Raw genomic sequence first — 21,901 nt, 5'->3', positions numbered from 1 at the left:
AGCATTTTGTACTCTTTACACATTCGCCTGAGTTGTGAGTGTCAACAGCATTTTATCATTGAAAATGGTATGAATGAGGTTTGCTTGCTTCTCTAATTAACTAATAATTCTCTTCTCTAATTCTTAAATTGTGGTTCTTAAAAGTTACATTTATGAAGGAAAGTCTTTTCCTTGCTTTATTATTTCATAGAGGAACCTATAATCAATTCTCTGCCTTCTTACATGAAATTCTATAAAAGTTTTACAGATTTTTAATTGATATAGAATTTGATTTTCTAAACACGTATATATTCTTCACAAAGGTTAGAAATTGTTTTTGTATCCTTTCCAGCTATTCAATTCCAAGTTCAAGAATGTAATATTTTGCAGGGGAATAACTACACGATAACTCCTACGTATAACTACACATTCAAGATTACAAATCAAGTTTACGTGATGTGATTATCATTCTAGCTTTCCCCAAGCATGGATTTTGGTGAGAGCGTATGGAGTAGCTGGGAACTGGGCTGCTGCCATCTATAGTCACTATGTGCAAGGTGGAGACAGCACTTATTTGGCAAATTTCATGCGATGCAAAGCTATTACAACTACTATCGTGGAAGATATAGCTCGAAGGTAAGGGATGAAGTTGGTGCCTGTTGGTATCTGCATGTAAATTACGTCTAGATTTAAATTACGGTTGAAACATTGCAAACCACCCTAAATTGTAAAATTAATTCAGCCAGGCATTTCATCAGTTTCTTTCTAAAACTTAACTCTTAATGCCAAGATTCAATGTCTTTATTCCCCAGCAGGTGCCAGTGCAACAAACAATAATACGTCAGGTATTTTTTTGACCACACGGTTGGTTTTGGTCAAACCGAATTGAAAACCTCACTTGTTGCTGATGCTTCTGTATAAATCTGTAAAAGTACTTATATTTTAAAAGCCAATAAAAAGAAATTAGCATTGAAAATCTGTAAACATACATAGATGGCTTGCATGTGCGACAAAAATTCAAAGAACTAAAAGTGGTTGACTTCAGTTAATGCAGTGGAGGCCAGATATAACGAGTGCTCATAAACCCTCGGAGATTACTTGCTAAATTGAGCACTCATTATATCCTAAGGTGTTGAATAAACCTACGTAATTCTCATAGTCAGTCGTATTTACTGTTTTTTCTTATTTTTATCTTGTTTCTGTGTTATTTGACGAAGACCCTATGTTGAAACCTGAGTCGTGAGTGATATCTTCCAGTGGTGTTTACATATTTTTTAAAATCTTTTGCCATCATGGAGATATTTCTCATAATTACACCTGTTGCTGTTCGATTTGCTGAATGACTAGATATGATGTAATAAAGATCATCTTGTTTCCCCTGTGAAATCCTGACTAATTGGAGAGAATAGAACCCTCTGTGGGATTTTTCTCAAACTTAAAATTCTTCATTGTTTTACTTACTTAGGTTTCTCTTGGATGATGGGAACGCTGACCAGGAAATGAGCCAACGAATGGCGAACTTGTTGACGGAAATGAATGATATAGAAGTGTGCTATCGGTTGTCTTCGCGCCTTGGCCTCTGGGCATTGACTGGCCAATTACTAACGTCCCCCCACTTGCCATACCTGAGGGATGTCGTATGGGTTGGTGGAACATCTACAAGTAGTACCAGGTGATCAACACTGCTATGGAATTACATATATCATGTTTGTTTTCAATTAAACATATTTGAATTGCTGACTTTTAATCACATCAGCATTCTCTGTTGGAAATCCTCTTAGTTGTCGTTGAAAATAATCTGTTAACTTCAAATATCAATGGTTAAATAACTTCTGTGTAAAAAGTAGAAATAAGAGTAATGACTTTCATACCTCTGTGATCTCATGACTTCTTTTGAAATTCATTGAGATGGAATAATGGTATTTTGGTGATGACTAAGTCTTTGCTATTGAGTGTGTATGTTTTGTAATTTTGTACTTATATTTTTTTGGTGAGCAATTGTAAATTTAAGCATGTATAGATGCTGGCTTTGTTGTCATACGATACAGCTTGAGTCACTCATATCAAAAGTCGTAGCAGCAATTAATTCCCCTGTTAAGGAAGTGTTCATCCATTCTTAACAGCAATAATTGAAGAAGAAAGGAAAGTGATAAATCACAATTTAGGAAGTGAAATATTCGTGGTTGAAGATAAAAAATTTCCTTCATTAGACATACCTTACATTTTACTAATAATAATGCACATAAATTTATGCTGGGAAAGTCTCTATGCCCATACAATATCTGCTATGTGACTGCATTAAAATTGTTGGTTTGATATTAGTAGTATCGCTACATTGACCTTTAGTTTGTGAAGGTTAACCATAGAAGAGAATTGTAAATTTTATATTGGGTTGAAGAAAGGGTGAGGGTGTCTTCATCACTCTATCAGGTTTCATGGAATGATTGATATCATGTATGTATGTACAGTGCAACCTCGATATAACGACACCCTACGGTGCAGTAATAAACACTCGCTATAGCGAATTGTCGCTATACCGGAGATGGAGCAAATAATAGCCAATATACCTGTTGCGAACAGATATACAGGAACAGGAGTGGTGCGGCGACAGATAAACATCTATCCGATAAACGTCAGCATAAATCCAGGCAAAAGGCGATGTTTTTTGCATCACTAAATTTCCTTACTCAAATAACGACTATCTATTCAAACAATTTATAAGCGCCGCACTGAATAAAAATTATGGAAAGCATTGTTTCGTCAATCATTATATTTATCGAACGACAGTTTACCACATAAATTTGAGACTGAGCACTCCATTAACTTCATTTCTAACAGATCGCTAGCAATTACAGAGGTTAAGGAGTCTTGATGAAAGTCTTCCGGCGGTGAAACCCTCGCTATGGCGAGAGCCAACACCGAAAGGGTCTCGTAAAAACGAATTTTTTAACACGCTTATTATAGGGTCATTTGACGGTGCATCGGCTATTTCTCGTAATAGCGGGGGTGTCGCTATAGCCCGTACTCGCTTTAACGAGGTTCCACTGTACTTGGTTTTCTTCCATTTTTTGAAGGCTTCTCCCATCTCCTTTTCTTAGGACTTCCTCATCTTTACCTCCCTCAATCCTTTATTTATTTTCTTATATTCCTGTGACACCACATATTGAATGCCTATAAATTTTCCTTTACTGTCATTTTCCATGCCTGACTTCCTTAATAATGAAACATGCTCCTGTTTCCAAATATGGATATATTCTTATGCTAAATTTTTTGTAGAATATTCTCTTTTCTTTAGCTATTCTATAGACTATTTTTTTCTTGCTGCTTCCATTCATGATGATTTAATTTCCCAGAACAAAACTTACTACTTCTAATATTTGTAACTGTATTTTATATAAGCATTTTAAAGAGGTTTTCTTTTCAATATTAAATTATTTTATGTTTAAGATATATTTATATGAATTAATGCTGTGCATACATGTTATTTGTATCATAAAGAATTATAAAAAAATGGTTTGGGAAGCTTACTGTGATAAACCAAGTTCATATCCATAAATGAGGAATGCAGCCTCACCATATCACTTGTAAATTATGCTTTGAAAGAAATAATATGTATCATGTTGGAAAGATTATAATTATTATTGTTATATATTTATCAAAAGCATTGTATTTTTTATGAATTGTTTACATATTGCTGCCTTTATCAACACATTTAGAATTTTTTTAAGTTGCTCATTAAATATCTGAATTAATGTAATAGCCAGTTTATGCCTGTAACTCAGGTTCCTTCACGTAAAAGTAAACTAAGGTTCCTCTAGATTTTTTGCACCTCATATCTAGAAATCAACTTTAAAGCTAAAGTTATTTCAATAGTAAATTGAAGGAATGTACCACCAATTGGAATCACTCGAGAATCAGCCTGATCAGGCTGTTTTTTTGAGGCAAAAATTGAGATCCGTTAAGTTTTTCTATTATCATGATATACATCATACTTGTTGAGTGTATATTAATGTATAGGAACCATTTCTACTCCACTGAAGATAGTCTTGCCAATAATTTATTTTTATACTCATCTGTCCTACCTTATCATTTTCAATCACTGTAAAAAATTGTGATAAAAATAAATCAATGCATAAAAAACTGTAATATCTCATTTTGACTTATGACTTAATAATAGGAACATATTACTAAAAGTTTGCTCCTAGTATCATAATACATACATTTTCTTGTTTGTGGGATTAAAAAAGGCCATTCTTCCCTATATAAATATCGCGGCAAAGCTTTACTGTACATAATATCAGGATCTCTACTTTGTCCTAATGATAATGTGTTTTTTATTAGTTCCAGGACATGTGGTTAACAGGCTTAGAACAAGTCATTCATTGTAAACCACAAGACCATCTGAGCAACATGCCTTTTAATATACATATCTTTCTATATCCTGTTTTGAAAACAAAAATTCAACGACGGAATGAGAAAAATTACAAACGAGGTGCATTAAAACCTCTTTATGCATGTGCAATGAATCCCCATAGAGCAAACTTATAGTAAAACTTCCCTATTTTGAAGACACAGTGCATTAACGCATTCAGTGCAGAGCTCTGCTGGTCGGTCCAGGAACCCACTCTCCGCCTCCGCACGTGACTCTAATATCCACTTCCAAGTCTTCCGATTGTGTGCATGGCCTTGAGCAAGCTTCCTTCTTTCATGTGGTGTGTGCCATTCGTAAATAGCGGTATTTGAATGGAAGTTATGGCCTCGAAACTTCCCTCTATTTTTCGTCCATATTTGGCACTCCACGCAAGTGTACGTCATTATGACTGCTGATTTTCGGGTTCTTCAGCCGCGTCTGTTGTTTATGGTTGACAACAGTTTTGAAAGCCATCCTGCTTTCCTCTTCAGGTCGAAGGTGAGAAGTTTTCATTTTTTGCCGTCTTATATAGCACTGGCCGATCTCCTCCTGTGCGCTGATTGGTCAGCACTCTCTTCCAAACATTGCTGATTGGGTAGCCGTTATCCCTGTTAATATTTTGTGTTTTGTGAATTTCAATTGCTTCCGTGTTGTTGCTTTTGTGAATTTCAATTTGAATTACAACGCTGCCGAAACCTACGCATGAACCTTCCCAAGAGATTAGATAACAATCGGGGCAATCTTAGCGTTGTAGGATAATAACCTCGTAGATTTAACGGAACCACACTCGGCCCTCCATCAGCTAATGCCTCAGCCGTTTTTTTCCCCTTTCCGAGACCCTACAGGAAAATATCAAGTTACAGGGGAACAATGGAAACGTGTGTCATCCCTACCCCATCTCACCAACTGACCTTTTTCGGTCTCTGGTTCAATTGTCCTAGTTTCTGGAGGCCAAATGCTAGGTGAGTCACCTACTGAGCTCGAAGATATCTCGATATCTTTCAGCAATTGTATGACACGCACGAGGTTCTAAAAAGAATGAGACCTAACGCGACGTATATCTGACAGCATTTAAGTTTTTTAAGCTCTAAACGATTGACACAAAGATTTATAGTTAACCAAGGCTACTAATATTCAACATAGTCCAAACAGCACAATTTTGGAAGAAACAAGCGTAGCATAAGCGCATTCAAACAAGACGAGACGGACTGGAAACTTCAGGCAACGCAAACTGCGTATATCACATTGCTGCGCCTTCGCCCCTTCGCTTTGAAGGCAAAGACGTCACAAGCAAGATCGGACGTGTTCTTCCCTTGCTCCTTCACTCATAGCCTTGTAGCTTCAAATACGGAGGGGAGGGAGTGCGCTCCTTGCCCTCGACCACTCATTCAGCGCTCTTCACTTATAAGCATTTCCAATTTCTTCTGTCCACCATTTAGTCCAACAATGAACACACATGTTTGAATTTTTTAAACAGTAGGTTTTGACACAAATATAATTTTCAGTTGCAAAAATCATCATATCAGTGTCTGAAGATGATTTTTGAAAAATCAGGTCCTCAGCGTAATGGAAATTCCTCGGCAAGACAAATATTGACCATTAACCAGGTATGTCCTTCAAAGCTACGCATTTCTCTACGTTTGATAAGCGATTACTATATGCAGTATAAATGCCGTAGGATGCCCACTCGTGACAGTATAATTTAGCGCGCCCTCCGGAGCTAAAAACCCCGCGCGATCTTTTCCATGTTCACCTCTGGGGTACCGACGTGACGGCGCGATGCTTACAAGAAAAGCAAATAGGAGAAACAGGAGCATTTTAAAAATACGTCACTTAGGGAGAAACTCCCCTGCCTGCCGCTTGTTTTTGATCCAGGGTTTCATATGATTGACTCATGCTGAAAACCAAGGCCACTCAGTTCCCCTTGGACTTGCGACCGGTGAAGGGGAGGGGGGGAAGATAAGAAGTTTGTGAAAGAGGCGCACCCCCATTTTCAGCTGCAATTTCTGGGAAAAAAGGTGTGCCTCTTACACACGCTTATACGGTATTTTAGTACTTTTCTAATTATTGCTTACCTATTTTATTTTTTTAAATTTAAAGAACTATAAAGAGGAATAGCTCTCCATTTTGTAAGGATTTTGTGTGTCATCTCAGAGTTTGACTTAGGAATTTATTGCTGAGGCCAATTCACCAGTCCCTTGTTTATGTTATCAAAGTGGGACATGAATTAAAATGTTGTAAAGGGGGAGTTAAGAATTATAACAAAATGTGCAAATTGCATTGGCCAGAAATACATACAAAGGTATAAATTTGGCAGAATCTCTAACATCAGACTCTATATACTATTTTTCCCTGTTGACGTTGCTTTTTCCAAAGAAAATAATACTTCTCAAAAGGCCAGTGTTTGGTAATTTGGGAGAATATACCACCTTATATCCACTTCAAATCCCTGTGGAGTCAAGTCGCGTCATTTTGGAAACCATGACTTCAAATTTTTTGTAACAATTGTGTGTACAGGGGGAACAATCTTCTTGACAAGGGGTCATTCCACCCAACTTTTCTCAGGTGACAGCCTCCTGGATCACAGATTACAAATAAATTTGGAAAATCTACTTAAATTGAATGGAAAACAAAAACACGTAAGTATTTCTGTAATGCATGCAAGTTTACAAGATAAGTAATGCAATAATATAAAACTTCAATTTATAAAAGTGTCTTCACATAAGACGCCTTTTCACTGGAAATAAAGAAGATAGAATTCAATGTCTCATTATAAAGGTCTTGAGAAAGGTTAGTAATGTACTGTTGAATTAAATTTAAACAAAATAATATTGTTTATTACAAATTAAAATTGATTTTTGATGGTTCTGCAACCCTTTCGATTTTCCTCATTTTTTTACGTGTTGTAAATATGTACAACTTTTTTATATGTTAATCAAATTGGGTAGCAGTAATGTTTTGTATAAGAAAGAAATTTTTGAGTTAAGGAATAACGTTGGCCCCGGGCCTCAGTGGAGTCCGGTTGTATGCGTAGGGTGCCATATATCCTTGAATAAGGAAAGACAGTTAATGGGTTATCTTATAAACATTAAACAAATTACTCTAGTTCTCAACTAATCAAATTTCAAATCAATTTTTTACAATGTACCTCCTCCTTTGATTTTCCTCATTTTCACCAACTCTTGACTTTCCTCATTTTATTCTGCTCTCCTGTTTTCCTAGCATAGCCTTCATGGGTCAATCTCCAAAAATCGTACATCTTCTACAGGCAAAATATAAAAAAAACTTTTGTTTATAGAGAACCAAAATTGTGTAATTACAGTTTGTCAATCATACAATCTAATGGCGTATGTGGCAGAGATCGTAGGTAATATTTACACCTTTTTTATTTTTCCTTTTGTGCTTTCTATGGACATGATACATATATATGTCCACGGACATAACAGAAGAGGAATATTGTGTTTACTCACGAGAAAATGTTTTTTTTTAATTTGTCATTGGACATTCTGTAACTACATAGTCATAGTGTAGGTATCATCATGTCTTATTCCATCTGTCAGGTCCATGGACTGCAGATTTCATGAAAATGATGCCCACAGACATGACGATGCCTCTAAATTAAATTATAGTTGGGACTTAATATAAATTAGGGCACTGTCCGTAATATGTACATTGAAATTGCATTCTATAGCTGAAAAAGATATCTCAATTGTAATTAGTAAAAAATTTTATTTTACTAATATTTACCTGTCCACAGACATGACTTGGCTCTTTCAAAACCTGAACCAAAAATTTCTTCCAGCATTAAAACATTCACGAAAACAAGTATAAACTCAAACAACCCAATAAAGCTGACAATATCTTTCTCTACACACTGATTATTCAGGGCTGCCACCATTTCCTATGAATAATTCCCCCTTTTTCCTGAGTGTCCACAGACATTGCTTTTTTCGGTAGGGCAAATGTTTTTTTTTAATAATAAATATTATGAAATAAAAACAACCCAAAAAGAATTTGTTTATATTGCTGTAACATGTGTAATAATAGATTTTCTAATAAACTATAGCTGGCCCGAAGAACATCGCACCTCCTAACAATCATTGAACTTACAGTTTACTTACACCATTTATAAATGAAGAGCGGCTGTATGGTTTTTAATCATATTTGATTTATTATAATAAAAAAGGATGCAAATTCAAAAAACTATGTAAATTAGTATCATAATTGCTTGTCAGAAAGACATTTTCTTTGTTGAATCTACATGGGGTGGATCAGAGCATGTTTACGTGGATTTTTTTCAATGAATTTTCTCACATTTTAACTTAAGAAATTTTGGCATTGTGGTTTCATTAAGCAGTTAATTAAATAAAAATTATATGCATTCAGTTGTTGGATAATTGTGTTATTAACTGTAAAAAATGTTTTTCGGTCTTAGTCTGTCGCGTAAACTTGGCCTGTTCGCGGGGTAGGTTAACACAACGCTACACCAACGCTTGACTGATGCCCAAAATCGTGTAAGAAAAGTCCCTATGAAGCAGCATTCGTATCAAATGACTTTAGGCACACCAGTTATAGTATCTCTGTTTAGAAAAAATGCACTTTGCTAACGTGCTGCATGTGTAAACGCACCACGGTGTGCCCTACGCATTCAGGTTTAATGTCTTACATCAAGCACCTTCTCATAAACAACAGTTCTTGTTTTGTTATAAGGTGCAAGATAAAGCGGATGAAGCTAAATGAATAAAAGCAAAACAGTGATACAGCAAGGGAGGTTTTTTTTGGGGATAAAACCCCTCCACCCCAAGAGCTCAGAGAATTTTTTATAAAAAATTTTGTTACTAATATTAGGGGACGGATGAGTCACAAACGAAACATATTTAACTATTCATACAGCCGCAAAACCCACCATTTTGAACCATTTATCTTAAAAAATGTCTTGGGGAGGGCCCCTGCACCTCTCGCTTACCTTGGCAGGTTTTCTATACCCTACATACAGACCCGCCAGTATTAGCTGTGCCTAAAGCCCCCTATTCTTAATTCCTGGCTGCGCCCTTGAATCGAAGGAGGAAGTAAAACGGATAGTTTACTGACACGTGAACATACATACTACATATAATTGACCATGAGAAAATCATGGGTTTTCATTAGCACATGAGCACAAACACCACAAAAACTGAAAGACTGACCATGTGATTTGTTAATCGTTATCACGAACACAACATGAATTGGAAATTGAATTCGGTTAAGCTCAAAAGGGCATATAAGTTGGGATCATGTAATCTTCGGAATGAGAACTTCCTCATCTTTTAATTTTCCTTTGAGTAAAGTCGCGTGAATCACATTCATTATCAATTTTTTAAATCACCAAACGCGTTCCGTTGGATAGTTATGATTGGTTTAGGTTTCGAAAGATCATGAACACAGACCCTACATTTAGCTGTAAATCGTGCCTTGGTAATTACCAAGGCACGATTAATCCTAGGACTTAAAATATTCAGATAGATAGTTGGTGATTTCGTCTTTGTTTGTTACACAGTTAGAAGATTTGAATTCATGCAGAGTACCAACTATTTGATCCTGATTTACCTAGATTGAGTAATCCACATCTTCGTTCTAGGCCATCAAAATTGTTCGCTCAATCAACCAGTTTTAATTTTTGTGGTGATCAATTAGGGAACACTTAGTTGAATTGGGGGAATTATTGTGGGGAACACTTAGTTGATGAGCTTACCTTCCGATGAAACTAATTTGCAAACATTCCGGGGAAGTGTAATCAAACTGCTCGATTCCTCAACAGGAAGACGGACATTACCGATTGTCAACAATTGCTTGAAGATTTGTTTACAAACACGGTAGTGAAGTGTCAACTCAAGGAGGGCTTACAATTAGCTCCAATTAAATATTTAAAAAAATGTTATATTGTTACGAAGTTTAGTTATTAAATTGGTAAAAACAAAATAAATAATTTAATTTGTAGTTCTGACCGACTTATCAATTATTGTTGTGTAACTCCTAAAAACTTATCCCTAAGAAAAAGATGAATTTTTTTGTGAACTTAACCTATTTTTTAATTTTCTATATGTTATCCGGGGCTGAGATGAACCCAAAGAACCTAATATCATTAAAATTGGTGCAACCGTTCTCGAGTTATATAAGTGTTTTAACTGACACGATTTTTGACTTTCTTTAATATAGGTATATAGATTATATAGGAAAGGTTCTTAATACATTAAACACCTCTTCGAAAATCAAAGTGGGACTGTCCACTGACATGACGGATCATAGTCTATGGACATTAAATTTGGGGAATATAATTTTTTCTTGGCCAATGTGTCACTAAAATTAGTGAAAGGGTACATAAAATGATATGCCACTTTATTTTTGATTTACCAGTTTTGGTTTTTTATAATGGCAGTCCACGGACATAATTTTGTACAATTGTGGGAGAATGACCCTCATGTGTTCTGATATACATAATGTCTACATGAATTGCATCAAATGGCCACCACTTGATCTCATGCATTGACATGACAACCAAATGGGTCATTTGTACAATGCATAAAAATCCTCATGTGAGTGGGACCAAATGTGGTTCTTCAGGATTTTTTTGCAAAAATTATTGGTATTTGGCATTAGGGTTGAATTTTTGAAGTAAAAAATTATGTGTTATAATAAATCATATTGAGTTGAAAATGCCATTGAGAAATCTTATTTGCAGAAAAATATTGTATTCAAATTACTTCTTGTATCCAAATTGCTCAGGATGCTTACTTTCCCTTGGTATCTATCCCACGATCTATAATCGATGATTGAGTTCTTTGCATGCTACCATTTCTTTGGATAGTCTTTTCCTTGCCTTAATTAGGAATGCAGTAATTACCATTACAATAATAATTAATCTGCACAGATGGTTAAAAACTATGCACGTTTCCATTTCCTCTGATGATATATAGTACCATAGAGTAAGTATATACTTACTCTATGATAGTACTGGTGCAGACTGTTTATATCACAAAGAGTGGCTCTCTCTTGGCTGCAGGTATAAAATATGAATTTATAATTTCAATGTGCAAAAGTTAAACAAATTACTTAAGTTTATACCACACATCAGATTTTCAACCTGATTATTGCCGATGTAGTTACCCCTTTGATTTTCCTCATTTTAGCCTGCTATCCCATCTTCCTTTCAGGGCATTAATCATGTTCTGACATACATCTTTACAAATATTACACGATCCAACAGCCGCCACGGCATCTGCCTTCAGCACTGAACTTCCAGCGAGTAGGGTTCACTTTTGATAGGTTGCTTGGAGGAGAGAACGTTCTTTGAGCAAGATGGCTTAACTAGCAATTCATCATGCCAATCAGGGAAATCAGCTTCTGGGCAGAGAAATATTTTAAAGGCATTGGGTAAAGGTAGCATGGAAAATTGGTTATATGCGTGGAGCAGCCTTTATACTGCCTTCCAGTGATGAGGTGGGCATCTTGCTTTTTTGGCGTCCAGAATAAGAAAGCAAAGGCAAAGATTAGGTAATCAGCAAAAAATTTGGCTCACACACAGGCTAAGAGGGCTAAGTTAGCGAGTAAGAAGGCCATGGAAAATAACTTCAAATGATGGCCAGATTGCTGCAATACCTATTGACAAGCTAAGGATGTTTCTTTTTTGTCACAGTTTGTGCAATTTTCAAAAGCCTCAGATTTATAAGTTAAGACTGCTTACATTTTGTTTTTGAATTTCCAGTGGAGTATGCCACACTGCTGGAATAAATAATTTCATTTCATAATGTAGCTACACTTATGCATTTTTATGCTTAGTCCCATTAAATGAGTACTTCTCTGTTAATATAATGTCAAGGAATTAAAAAGAGTCGATGGGAAATCATGGTAATCAAAAATGGATAGTTGCAATCTCAGAGTGAGTCTTACTCTGAGGTTGCAATCATCATTTTGAAGATACCGCGTTGCTTTTCAAACGCGTATATCACTCGTCACTTTTGGTGTTATTATCCGTAGTCATTTGTTAGTTAATACAAATAGAAATCCCGCGGCTGGGTGGTGAACGTGGTAGAAGTTTTCTGTTTGATTACATGGGTTATAATGCCTGTGGATGAGATATTTTACTCGGACAAGTACCAGGACGACCTGTACGAGTATAGGTATGATCAAAATTATTACATTATGGGTATTTTCTCGTCATGCTCGTAATTATTGTTAATTTTAAGAGGGTTGTTCCCGCGTAAAGTGTATATAGCAAGAACTTTTGACGTGTGCCATTATTTCGCTCGTCTAATGCGGTGTTTTGAAAAGGAAATCCTAAGTTTACATTGTGCCTTGATTAATGTAAAAAGCTGTTAAAAATTCATAATTTTGAAGAAATTGACGTAAGTGAAAACTCGCTAATTTACTTGTAGTATTTCATTATTTACCGTTCGCATTTTTACCTGTTGAAATGATTTTCTTCGCGTTTGTCGTCATGATTTCATTTTGTGTAGAGGAATATTGTGTATAGTACCTATTTTGCGGAATAAGGTATTCGCAAGTTTTTGTGTGAAGTGGATATGCGAGGCTAGTATTCTTGATTTTTCTCACAATACTTTTCACGTTACTCTTATGTCCTTCTTTGGGTGATAGTCGTATCGATCAGCCCCGCCGGTCAATAATTGATCTAAATCTTAAGAAAATTTTAAAGGTGAGGTTTACATTCGTGGTACACGGCACATTAGCATTAGCTACGCGCCACATTATAGCCTTTTTATGTTATTTTCAGGCATGTGATTCTGCCTGCAGACATTGCCCGGCATGTCCCCAAGTCACATCTAATGACGGAGACCGAGTGGCGAAATCTTGGAGTTCAGCAAAGTCCTGGATGGGTTCATTATATGATGCACACTCCTGGTATTGTTCTTTAAAATGTTTGTGCATCATAGGAATTTATTTCTAAATTATTAATCACTGTACGTTTTATTTTGCAGAACCACATATTTTACTTTTTCGCCGACGAAGAACAGACATCCCTAATCGACCAGTTGAGTCACGTCAACCAATTCAATGTTGATGACAAGTATACGTATGTATAATTGTATGCTTTGTCATTTGTAGCTCCTTTTATTTGATGTTACCTCTTTGTAATTAAATATGCAAGTTGTAATTCCTTCATATTATTTTATTTGAAGACTTTTATCTTACTAATTTAACTATCCTTACCACAGTACAGTCATTGGCTCTTAAATATTTAAGTTTACTGTTCATATGTCTCTTAAATTGATGTTACATTTTGTGGTTAGAAAGTTTGTTTGATTTTGTTTTCAATGCTCAATGGTTTTGTATCTGAATGTATTTGTGCTTCAATGCTGCAGAAATCTGGAATTGCATGTAAAAGTGCTTAGTAGTGCATAAAAGTTTTATCTCATACCTTTGTTTTCTCTCCTCATTGTTGAATCCAGACTGCTGACCTCAAAAACCAGTTTATTGCGATCTCGGTAATCTTAAAAAAAAATAATTAAACAAATCGTTTTATTTGTAAATCCAACACAACGAGGCCTAGATTAACGCATTTACCCTGAAAATACGCAATTTAAAAACCTAAGTGAGATTAGAAAGAAGGCATGGAACAAAATCCCACGATATCTCACTAAGGGTGAAGGGAGGGGTCCATAAAAAAGCAGAACTCTTTCAGAAATATTACTTATTTACTAGTAGATTAACCTAACGGTGACATTCCTAGAAAATGAATATACAGACTGTCACAAGGATCGTGTGTCATTTTTGACCTGTAATTTTAGTAACTTTGCATCGAGCAATATTCATGAAAATTGACACACTTAAGGGGAAAGGTCCTAAGTTTTGTTGAGTGTAAGCAAAATTTTACAATTTTGACCTTTAGACTTCACAATGTGGGTCCAAACCAAAAATTTGAATTTGTCTTATGGGGTTTCATTGTTAAAAAAATCGAGATAGAAAAAAGTCTGAATTTCATTGACAAAGATGTCAATTCTTAGGTTTTCGGATCCAAGAAACCCGAAAATAACACTTTTATTTACGAAAATTCAATCATTGATCTTCTTCTATGATAAAACGATAAAAATTAATGGGATAATAAACTGAAATGTGAACATGGAGTTTTAATTGTGCAGGTCAACCATCCAACCGCAGAAATGGTTTCAATCAAAAGAATGTTTACAACGCAAAAATAGTATTTTAATGTATATTTTTTTAATGTCAATACAATTAACCTTTTCGCGCCGAGCTCCTTCATGGGAAGTTGCTTTTGGCTCTACGAAGGGTTTGAGAACTTCTTTTTCGCCCCATACGGAGTTTTTTCTGTCCAGGTAGTCGCTTCCTCCCCTTAATGACCTTTCATAGCGGGGTCCCCGACCCTTTCCTTGGCAACTGGGCAAATATGATCCTCGACCCTTTTCCCCGAAGGCAGCCCATTCCGGCGTACTTTTGCGGTCAGTTAATTGTTACCAGTGCAATTGTAATTTTTTTAATTGTTGCTGTTGCATTAAATGTCAATTCATCAATGTATTCCTTTCATTTTGCAATGCCTGTAGAACTCTTAAACGAAGTTCTACGGGTATTTTTAGGGTTTTCAGCAAAACGGCACTATATCATAGACCAACAAATACTTTAAAGGGAATGAAATCTTTCAATGTTCCAAGCCTACTTCTAGGTATTTACGATTTATGATATTAACATAATTTAGATCCATGATGCCAAAATCCTCACTCCTCATTTGCGTCTGCTCTCTGAACACGTCGAGAACGTAAGCAAAATTAACGAAAGCGAAACGAATGGCACTTCAAGAAAAAAATCCTGGCTGTATAATTCCAAGAAAAAATGTAATTCCACCGAAACATCATTTGAAAAAAAATCCTTGCAGGAGGAGGAAGGGGAATGCGTACAGAACATTTACGGTTAAATTTAAATACAAGCCAAGAAAATTTTGAAAAGAAAATGAGCTATACCGAGAAGAGTGAGGTTATCATCTTCCACGTACATATTTCAGTAGGAGAATACTTACACCAATATACTCATAGGTGTGCCAGTTGGAGGATAATAGGTTTTTCCAAGAAAACATTAATGCGCTAATGTGTCCCGAAATAAGCCCGTGAGGTGCACAGGGCAGACCACCTTAATGGATCCTGACCAGAGAACCAAGATATGAGAGTAATTACCTGGGTAGAGCAGTTCTTATTCCTGCAATGGTATGGAATGCTTCTCACATGTGTCTACGTAAAAAATTCCCTATTGGTACATTAAATTTACGAATTTTTAGGATATGCATTAATCAGTATTTACAGCGAAATTCCTTTATAATACCTTTGTATTCAAAGGTTGGTAAGAGGTTATTAAAAATAGTCACTGTAATTTTGGCTCACGACAAAGAACTGAGAGAATCACATTTTATTACATTACGAAGGCTTTTTTTTTCATAGAAGTTAAATCGAATATTCTATCGAATTTCACTGCAAATGTACACTTAGAATGTAGCTAACAGAGTAACTCATATTTTTAGATGTAAATCATTACAATATCGCTCCTATAAACTTGCTAGTGAGTAATAAAAATAACAATTAAACATCTAGCCTTAGCGTCTCCAAAAATTATTCTAGGTGATGGTCAACTCCGTTAATATGAACGCAAGAATTCCGTTTAAAATTTGGAAACAATCAGCTGAACATACAGAATGTAATTCCTCGCATTGATTTTCAATAAATGCAACATGAATGTTTTTAGTTATTTTAACTTATAAACAAATAAGTGACCATGAGCACCTTCCTTGAGTGGGTCACTAAGTGCCGGAATGGGCTGAGATAATCCCCACGCGGACAATAGGAAAGGGTCGGACCTCTCGCGCCGAGTGACCCCAATGGCGGTTGGGACCCACTTGGCATTCTTGACTGCGAAAACACCTTTGGCCGTTTGCTTCGAAGAATTCAAGCCGTGAAAATCCGGCCTTCCTTCTTTAGCATCAGAAAATTCAGGCCGTGTAATCACGCCATGCGTAGGGAAGAGGTTAAAATTTATAAATATGATGCATTAAAAATTAAGTTTAGTATAATTTTTTTTCTTTGGCATGTATCTTATATTTGATTTAAAAAAATTCATTTCTTTTGCGGAAAAGGTCATGAAATTTTTCACACGAATTTGTTTAGTTATATTTCACACATTGAATTGCTTTCAAAGTCTCAACACATGATATTTGTTGGTTTTTCTGATGCACACACTTCATTTACAGTAGAAAAAACACGTTCAGTCGCAGCATTAGCTTATGGTAAGAGCAAAGGATATTCCTTAATTTTAGTGCACCATTGTATGGAATATGGTTTGTTTCAAATGATGAAATATTTACAGCTATTTGTACTCCGTCAAGATTTGTAATGAAGCCCAAGATTTTACCCTTTTCTGACCAATATATTTTTTTAATAATGATACCTCATTAAAAAGATCATTTTTGGAAATATTATTTTACAGAAAATTTTATACACAATGATTGAAGAAAATTACTCTCTGACCAGGGGCGCAGCTAGAAATTAAGGCTAGGGGGGGTTTCAGGCGCAACTAATGCTGGGGTTCCTGGGAGTGTGGTATACCCTCCAGGATAGGCGGTAGGTGTGGGGGCCCTCCGCAAGAAAAAAAGTTGAGATAAATGGTTAAAAATGTTGAGTTTTACAGCCTTCTGAGGGATATTTTGTTAATACTCACCATATTCTATAAGAAATATTAATCCAATTAAGTGAAACAGATTTAACTTAAAATTTCTCTGAGCTCTAGGGGGGGTTTTATCCCCCAAAACCCCCCCTCGCTGTGCCACGGTCTCTGACTGCTTTTGATTCAGATATTTTTAACTTCATTCGCCACTTCGATGACCAAAATTTTATCACCTTCAATAACTTCAATAGTATTTTGAAAAAGAGGTGATTGATTGTGTATAAACTCTAGCTAAATTTGAGGATTCTTTTTCAAACCTCTTCTAAAATTCTAGGACATTAAACCTGTGATAGAAAGTAGGAATTCATTGTGTTACAATTTAAAAATTCTATCTACAGCTGATGAAAGAGGTAACTAGCACGTTTTAAAGTAACCAAGTATTTTCTGAAATTCGACTGCCGCAGTTTCACAAAATTCTTTCAGCATTTGAACACGCACAGTGTAATGTAGAAATAAAAATATATTTTAATGACAATATTTTCCACATCTGCGGGCAACAAATCAGCAGCTGTTTGAACGGCGTTATGTACCTACATAGCACAAAATATCTTCTAGATGTCAAGAAAATATCTAGAATGTCTTCAGCTAATGTCTAGAAAATATCTTGTAATATCTTCTAGTTATTTTGTAGATATCTGAATGTCCACTTTTCCGATATCTGCAAGATATCTTTGAGAAGATATTTTCTAGACATTCATATTCAAATTGGATCCATTGGGAAAATTCGGGGTAAATGATTTTCTAATGATCCCAGCTGAAATGGGAGGATTTAGATGGGGGGCACGAGCCCCCCCCAGATGGTTTAAAATTTTATAAATTAAATTAAATGGCAAGAATTTCAACACAGTTTATCATTATGATCGTTTTATTTTGTGTATTACAGAGCCTCAATCAGTGGAATAGCGAGTGGGTGGGTCTGGGGGGTCCGGTTCCCCCCAATTTCCCCCCCCCAAATTTCAAATTTATTTTCTTTAATAAAGCAAGAAATGTGTTTTTACATTTCGGGGGGGGGGGGGGGCATCCGGACCCACTGGACCCCCCCAAAATATAAAAATTGATGACTTTTTCAATTTTTCCTTGCATCAGGCAAAGTGAATGTGTTTTTATCTTCCGGATTTCAGGGGGAGGGGGTCGAAGGGGATCCGGACTCACCCCTCAAGGAAATATAAAAATTGATGATTTTCATTTCATTTTTTTCTTTTATGAAGCAAAGTAAATGTGTTTTTATATTTCAGGGGGGTTTGGACTCTTGGACCCCCCCTCCCCAACTCTTCTCTGTCTGTGGGGCACAATGAAGACTGGTCCCCACTGTGCAACACAAGAATATTCTAGGCATGATAAAGTAGGATATATTATTTAAAGTATCCAAGACATTGAAGATATTTTCTAGACATCTAGAAGATATTTATGATATCCAAGACATTGAAGGTAATTTCTAGATATCTAGAAGATATTTTGTGCTATGCGGGTATCATGTGCGCTGCAAAACTGATTTGATAACTTGTCATGTACAGGCCTTACATCTGAAGGAATGACTATGAAAAATGGCATGGAAAGACATCATTCTGCTAATGCCAGTTTCTTTTCTTCGTCTCCATAAATAGTTTTTCCTAAACATTTCTGTATTTTGGAGGAAGATGCAGGAGTATTTAACCCCTCAAGCGTGACTTTAAATGCCCGTGGTCGTTCTCTCAGCTTGTGCGACACAGCGTTTGTGTCGTCCGATTGCCATGCCTCAAGCGTGTGCGACGCACCCTATGCGTCCGAATGTTTCATTAGGCATTCCTATATCTTAAGCTTCCATATATGTACTTTTAGTGAGTATATATGTGAGACACATCTGCCTGCTATCGTTCTGTGCCCCTGTGTGGTCTGTGTTTGCGTTCTCGTATTTTTTAGAATATTTTTTTCTAGCTGGTGTCAGGAAAGAAACGCTTCCTCTAGGGTCAGCGTCTGGTTGATGCTAATGAAAGATATCCTTCCACTCAAGCTCTGGTTATGTGCTTTCTTAGCGATTGTGTGTGACGTGTGGGGATGCTGAATGCTTTCGTCTCGGGTTCGTTATCATCTGCTTCTCTGCCTCATCGTTTCCTTTCTCTTTCATCGAGGCGATGATATTGAAGGCATGGTCCGTCCAGGCATTGTCACTCAACGCCTCACGGAGCCTCGAAGACCGGCCAGCATCCCCTCATCTTGGTATCTTATTTACGACGTTGAGGCTAAGGGTTGGGGTGTTTTCATCCCTACGCTTGCTTTGGTGATTTTTTTTATTTTTTTTTCGGCCTTGAATCCACTCCATATCTGTACCCCTCTTTAGTTGACCATGGCTTCTAGCTCGTGTGAGTTGTGCGATGAGCAAGTGCTGGACGCTTTGGAAGAAGAGAGCGCAGGATGCTCAGATACTACTTCGGAAATTTCAATTGGATACTCTCTGGATTCCAGTTCCTAAGAGAGCGAAGGACCTTCTCATTTTTCTGTGAATCTTCAAGAAAATAATTGGCAAGAGATCGACAGTGCTGACCCTCCTCAACCTTTTGCGTGTGAATTAGTGGGAAAACAAATATTGCCTGTTCCGTGTATAGATGATCCCATGGCATATTTTGAGTTATTTTTTGATGATGAAATAATTTCAATTATAGTGACTGAGACAAACCGCTACGCAGCACAGTTTCTTGCTCGTGAGGAAGAGAAAATTACGAAGCAAAAAAAGTCGCGCTTCCGAAAGTGGGTCCCCACAACTCTGGGGGAAATAAGGGTGTATTTAGGTTTACTGATGTTGATGGGAATAATTCAGAAACCAAGCCTCAAAATGTATTTTAGCAGAAAGCATTTATTAGAGACTCCATTTTTTCCCAATGTAATGAGTGAGCAAAGATTTTCATTGCTCACCAAATTCCTCCATTTTGTAGATAATACCGATGAGGAATTGGTAAAAAAGGATCCAAAACTGTATAAAATTTTACCAATTAGTGAATATTTGAAAAATGAGTTCCAAAAAGTGTATATACCCGGTAAGGAAATCAGTGTAGATGAGTCTTTGTTGTTGTGGAAAGGTAGACTGTCATGGAAACAGTATATTCCCATGAAAGCTTCCCGGTTTGGGATAAAATTGTTTGAACTTTGTGACTCCGCAGGGTATTTATGGAATTTTATTATTTACTGTGGCTCAGGGACAAAATTGGGCTGTGAAATCACAAAGGACACAGATCTTTTTTCAACTAAAGTTGTTCTAAGTTTGTGTGAGAAACTATTAGACTCTGGTAGATGTGTTTATATGGACAATTTTTACAGTAGTCCCGATCTTTTCCATAGGTTAGTTCAGAGGACAACCGATGCTGTTGGAACCGTGAAAATCACGCGTAAAGGTATGCCAGTAAACCTCAAAAAGAAACTAAAGAGAGGAGAAGTTGTTAGTGCAAAGTGTGGGAAATTGGTTGCTTTGAAGTGGAAGGATAAACGCAATGTTGCATTGCTGACTACAAAGCATTCAGACCAAATGCAACCCGTAAGTCGAAAGGGCGGGCTAGAATGTGTAAACAAGCCTATGTGTGTAACAGAATATAATAAATATATGGGCGGTGTAGATTTAAAAGATCAACTTTTAGAATCGTTCCTGCTGGAAAGAAAAAGGACAAAAGTGTGGTACAAGAAATTATTCAATCACTTAGTTAATACGGCTGTGTTGAACGCGTACATTTTATACCGTAAGGCTGGTAATAGCAAAGATCACCTATCATTCAGAATGAGCTTAGTGAACAAAATAATTGCTAAGTAACATGGGCAGAATTTAGAACAGCGCAAAGGACGGCCCTCGGATATCGATACGGAATGTACGAGATTGACCGGGCAGCATTTTGTTCAACAAAACCCGAAAACTGAGACATTTAAGGTTGGAAGAAGAAAGTGTGTTGTGTGCACAAAAAACGGAAAGAGAAAAGAGACAAGATTTAGATGCAAAAACTGTCCAGGAACACCCTCACTCTGCTTAGAACCCTGTTTTGAGCAGTATCACACGCAGGTCAACTATTAACCACCGGATAAGAGGAGCAGGAAAACGTTAATGGGTCAGAAAATTGTAAGTACGTGTTCATTATGATAAAATTTAAACAAATATTTATATAATATATTTTTTTGGATTTTTTTTTGCATTGTGATAAGATTCAAAAAAATATTTTACTTCATGTCTGCACAAAATCTGAAGTGCCTCTAAATTAAAGCACCGTATAGGGACGGAATAGCGAGGACGCATATGCTGTGTCGCACACGCTTGAGGGGTTAAATATTGTTTATGCTCTTGCGTCTCCAAGTGCTTCGAAATATCATTCTTACTGCCGTGAAAAATAGAAAATTATCGGTTACAATTCACACATTTGACGAAGTAATCGCTTCTGGATTTTTTTAATAAAATGAGATTCAGTTCTTAGATGATCTTTGAATTAGCATCCTCTTTTGTTATGCATTATGACAAAAATCTAAAAAATTAAATTATATCATAAATTGTTAAAAAAAATTTAATTGAAAACTCTGAAAGTACATACGTACAAAATTACATTTATTAAGTTATTCAATGAATTAAATATAATTGATTGTTATAAAGTAAATTTATTTTTAAAATTATTTTAATCCCATCTTCTCTTTCTTTCTAATTATAAATATGTATGTTAATAGGTATTATTTATTCCCAGAATTTTCCGTAGCGTACGTAAATCGTAGGTGTCAGTTGCAAGGACGGCGCTAGCCCTTTTTCCACCGTCACAAATTATAAATAACATGAGAGCTGTCTGCTAAATAAAAAAA

The 21,901-nt window shown here is 36.2% G+C and overlaps 2 protein-coding genes across 3 annotated transcripts in view; both read left to right on the top strand.

Moving 5' to 3' along the window:
• The window catches only part of LOC124154685 (spatacsin), a 96,469-nt gene extending 94,661 nt beyond the window's left edge, over positions 1 to 1,808 (top strand). For both annotated transcript variants that reach the window (XM_046528562.1, XM_046528561.1), the window contains exons 28-29: positions 454 to 615; positions 1,445 to 1,808. In XM_046528562.1, the coding sequence (XP_046384518.1) occupies positions 454 to 615; positions 1,445 to 1,655 (373 nt within the window). In that variant the 3' untranslated portion in view covers positions 1,656 to 1,808. The remainder of the gene's footprint in view (positions 1 to 453; positions 616 to 1,444) is intronic.
• A 10,589-nt stretch (positions 1,809 to 12,397) lies between these two features.
• On the top strand, positions 12,398 to 13,801 carry LOC124174157 (cyclin-dependent kinases regulatory subunit-like). The gene is made up of 3 exons (XM_046553268.1): positions 12,398 to 12,546; positions 13,158 to 13,285; positions 13,363 to 13,801. The coding sequence occupies exons 1-3, from the start codon at positions 12,488 to 12,490 to the stop codon at positions 13,443 to 13,445; spliced, it is 270 nt and encodes an 89-aa protein (XP_046409224.1). The 5' UTR covers positions 12,398 to 12,487; the 3' UTR covers positions 13,446 to 13,801.
• Positions 13,802 to 21,901: the final 8,100 nt, after the last annotated feature.

The sequence above is a fragment of the Ischnura elegans genome, chromosome 2 (genome assembly GCF_921293095.1).
Source record: "Ischnura elegans chromosome 2, ioIscEleg1.1, whole genome shotgun sequence".
Classification (NCBI taxonomy): Eukaryota; Metazoa; Arthropoda; class Insecta; order Odonata; family Coenagrionidae; genus Ischnura; species Ischnura elegans.
The sequence above is the reverse complement of the archived record's forward strand: the minus strand, read 5'-3'. Positions and strand labels throughout refer to the sequence as shown.

What these genes read in the sequence shown, in the direction of transcription:
- LOC124174157 (XM_046553268.1), top strand. Translation starts at nt 12,488, where the DNA reads ATGCCTGTGGATGAGATATTTTACTCGGACAAGTACCAGGACGACCTG. An exon ending in GACGACCTGTACGAGTATAG is followed by an intron (nt 12,547 to 13,157) that starts GTATGATCAAAA and finishes TGTTATTTTCAG; the next exon opens with GCATGTGATTCTGCCTGCAG. An exon ending in TTATATGATGCACACTCCTG is followed by an intron (nt 13,286 to 13,362) that starts GTATTGTTCTTT and finishes TTTATTTTGCAG; the next exon opens with AACCACATATTTTACTTTTT.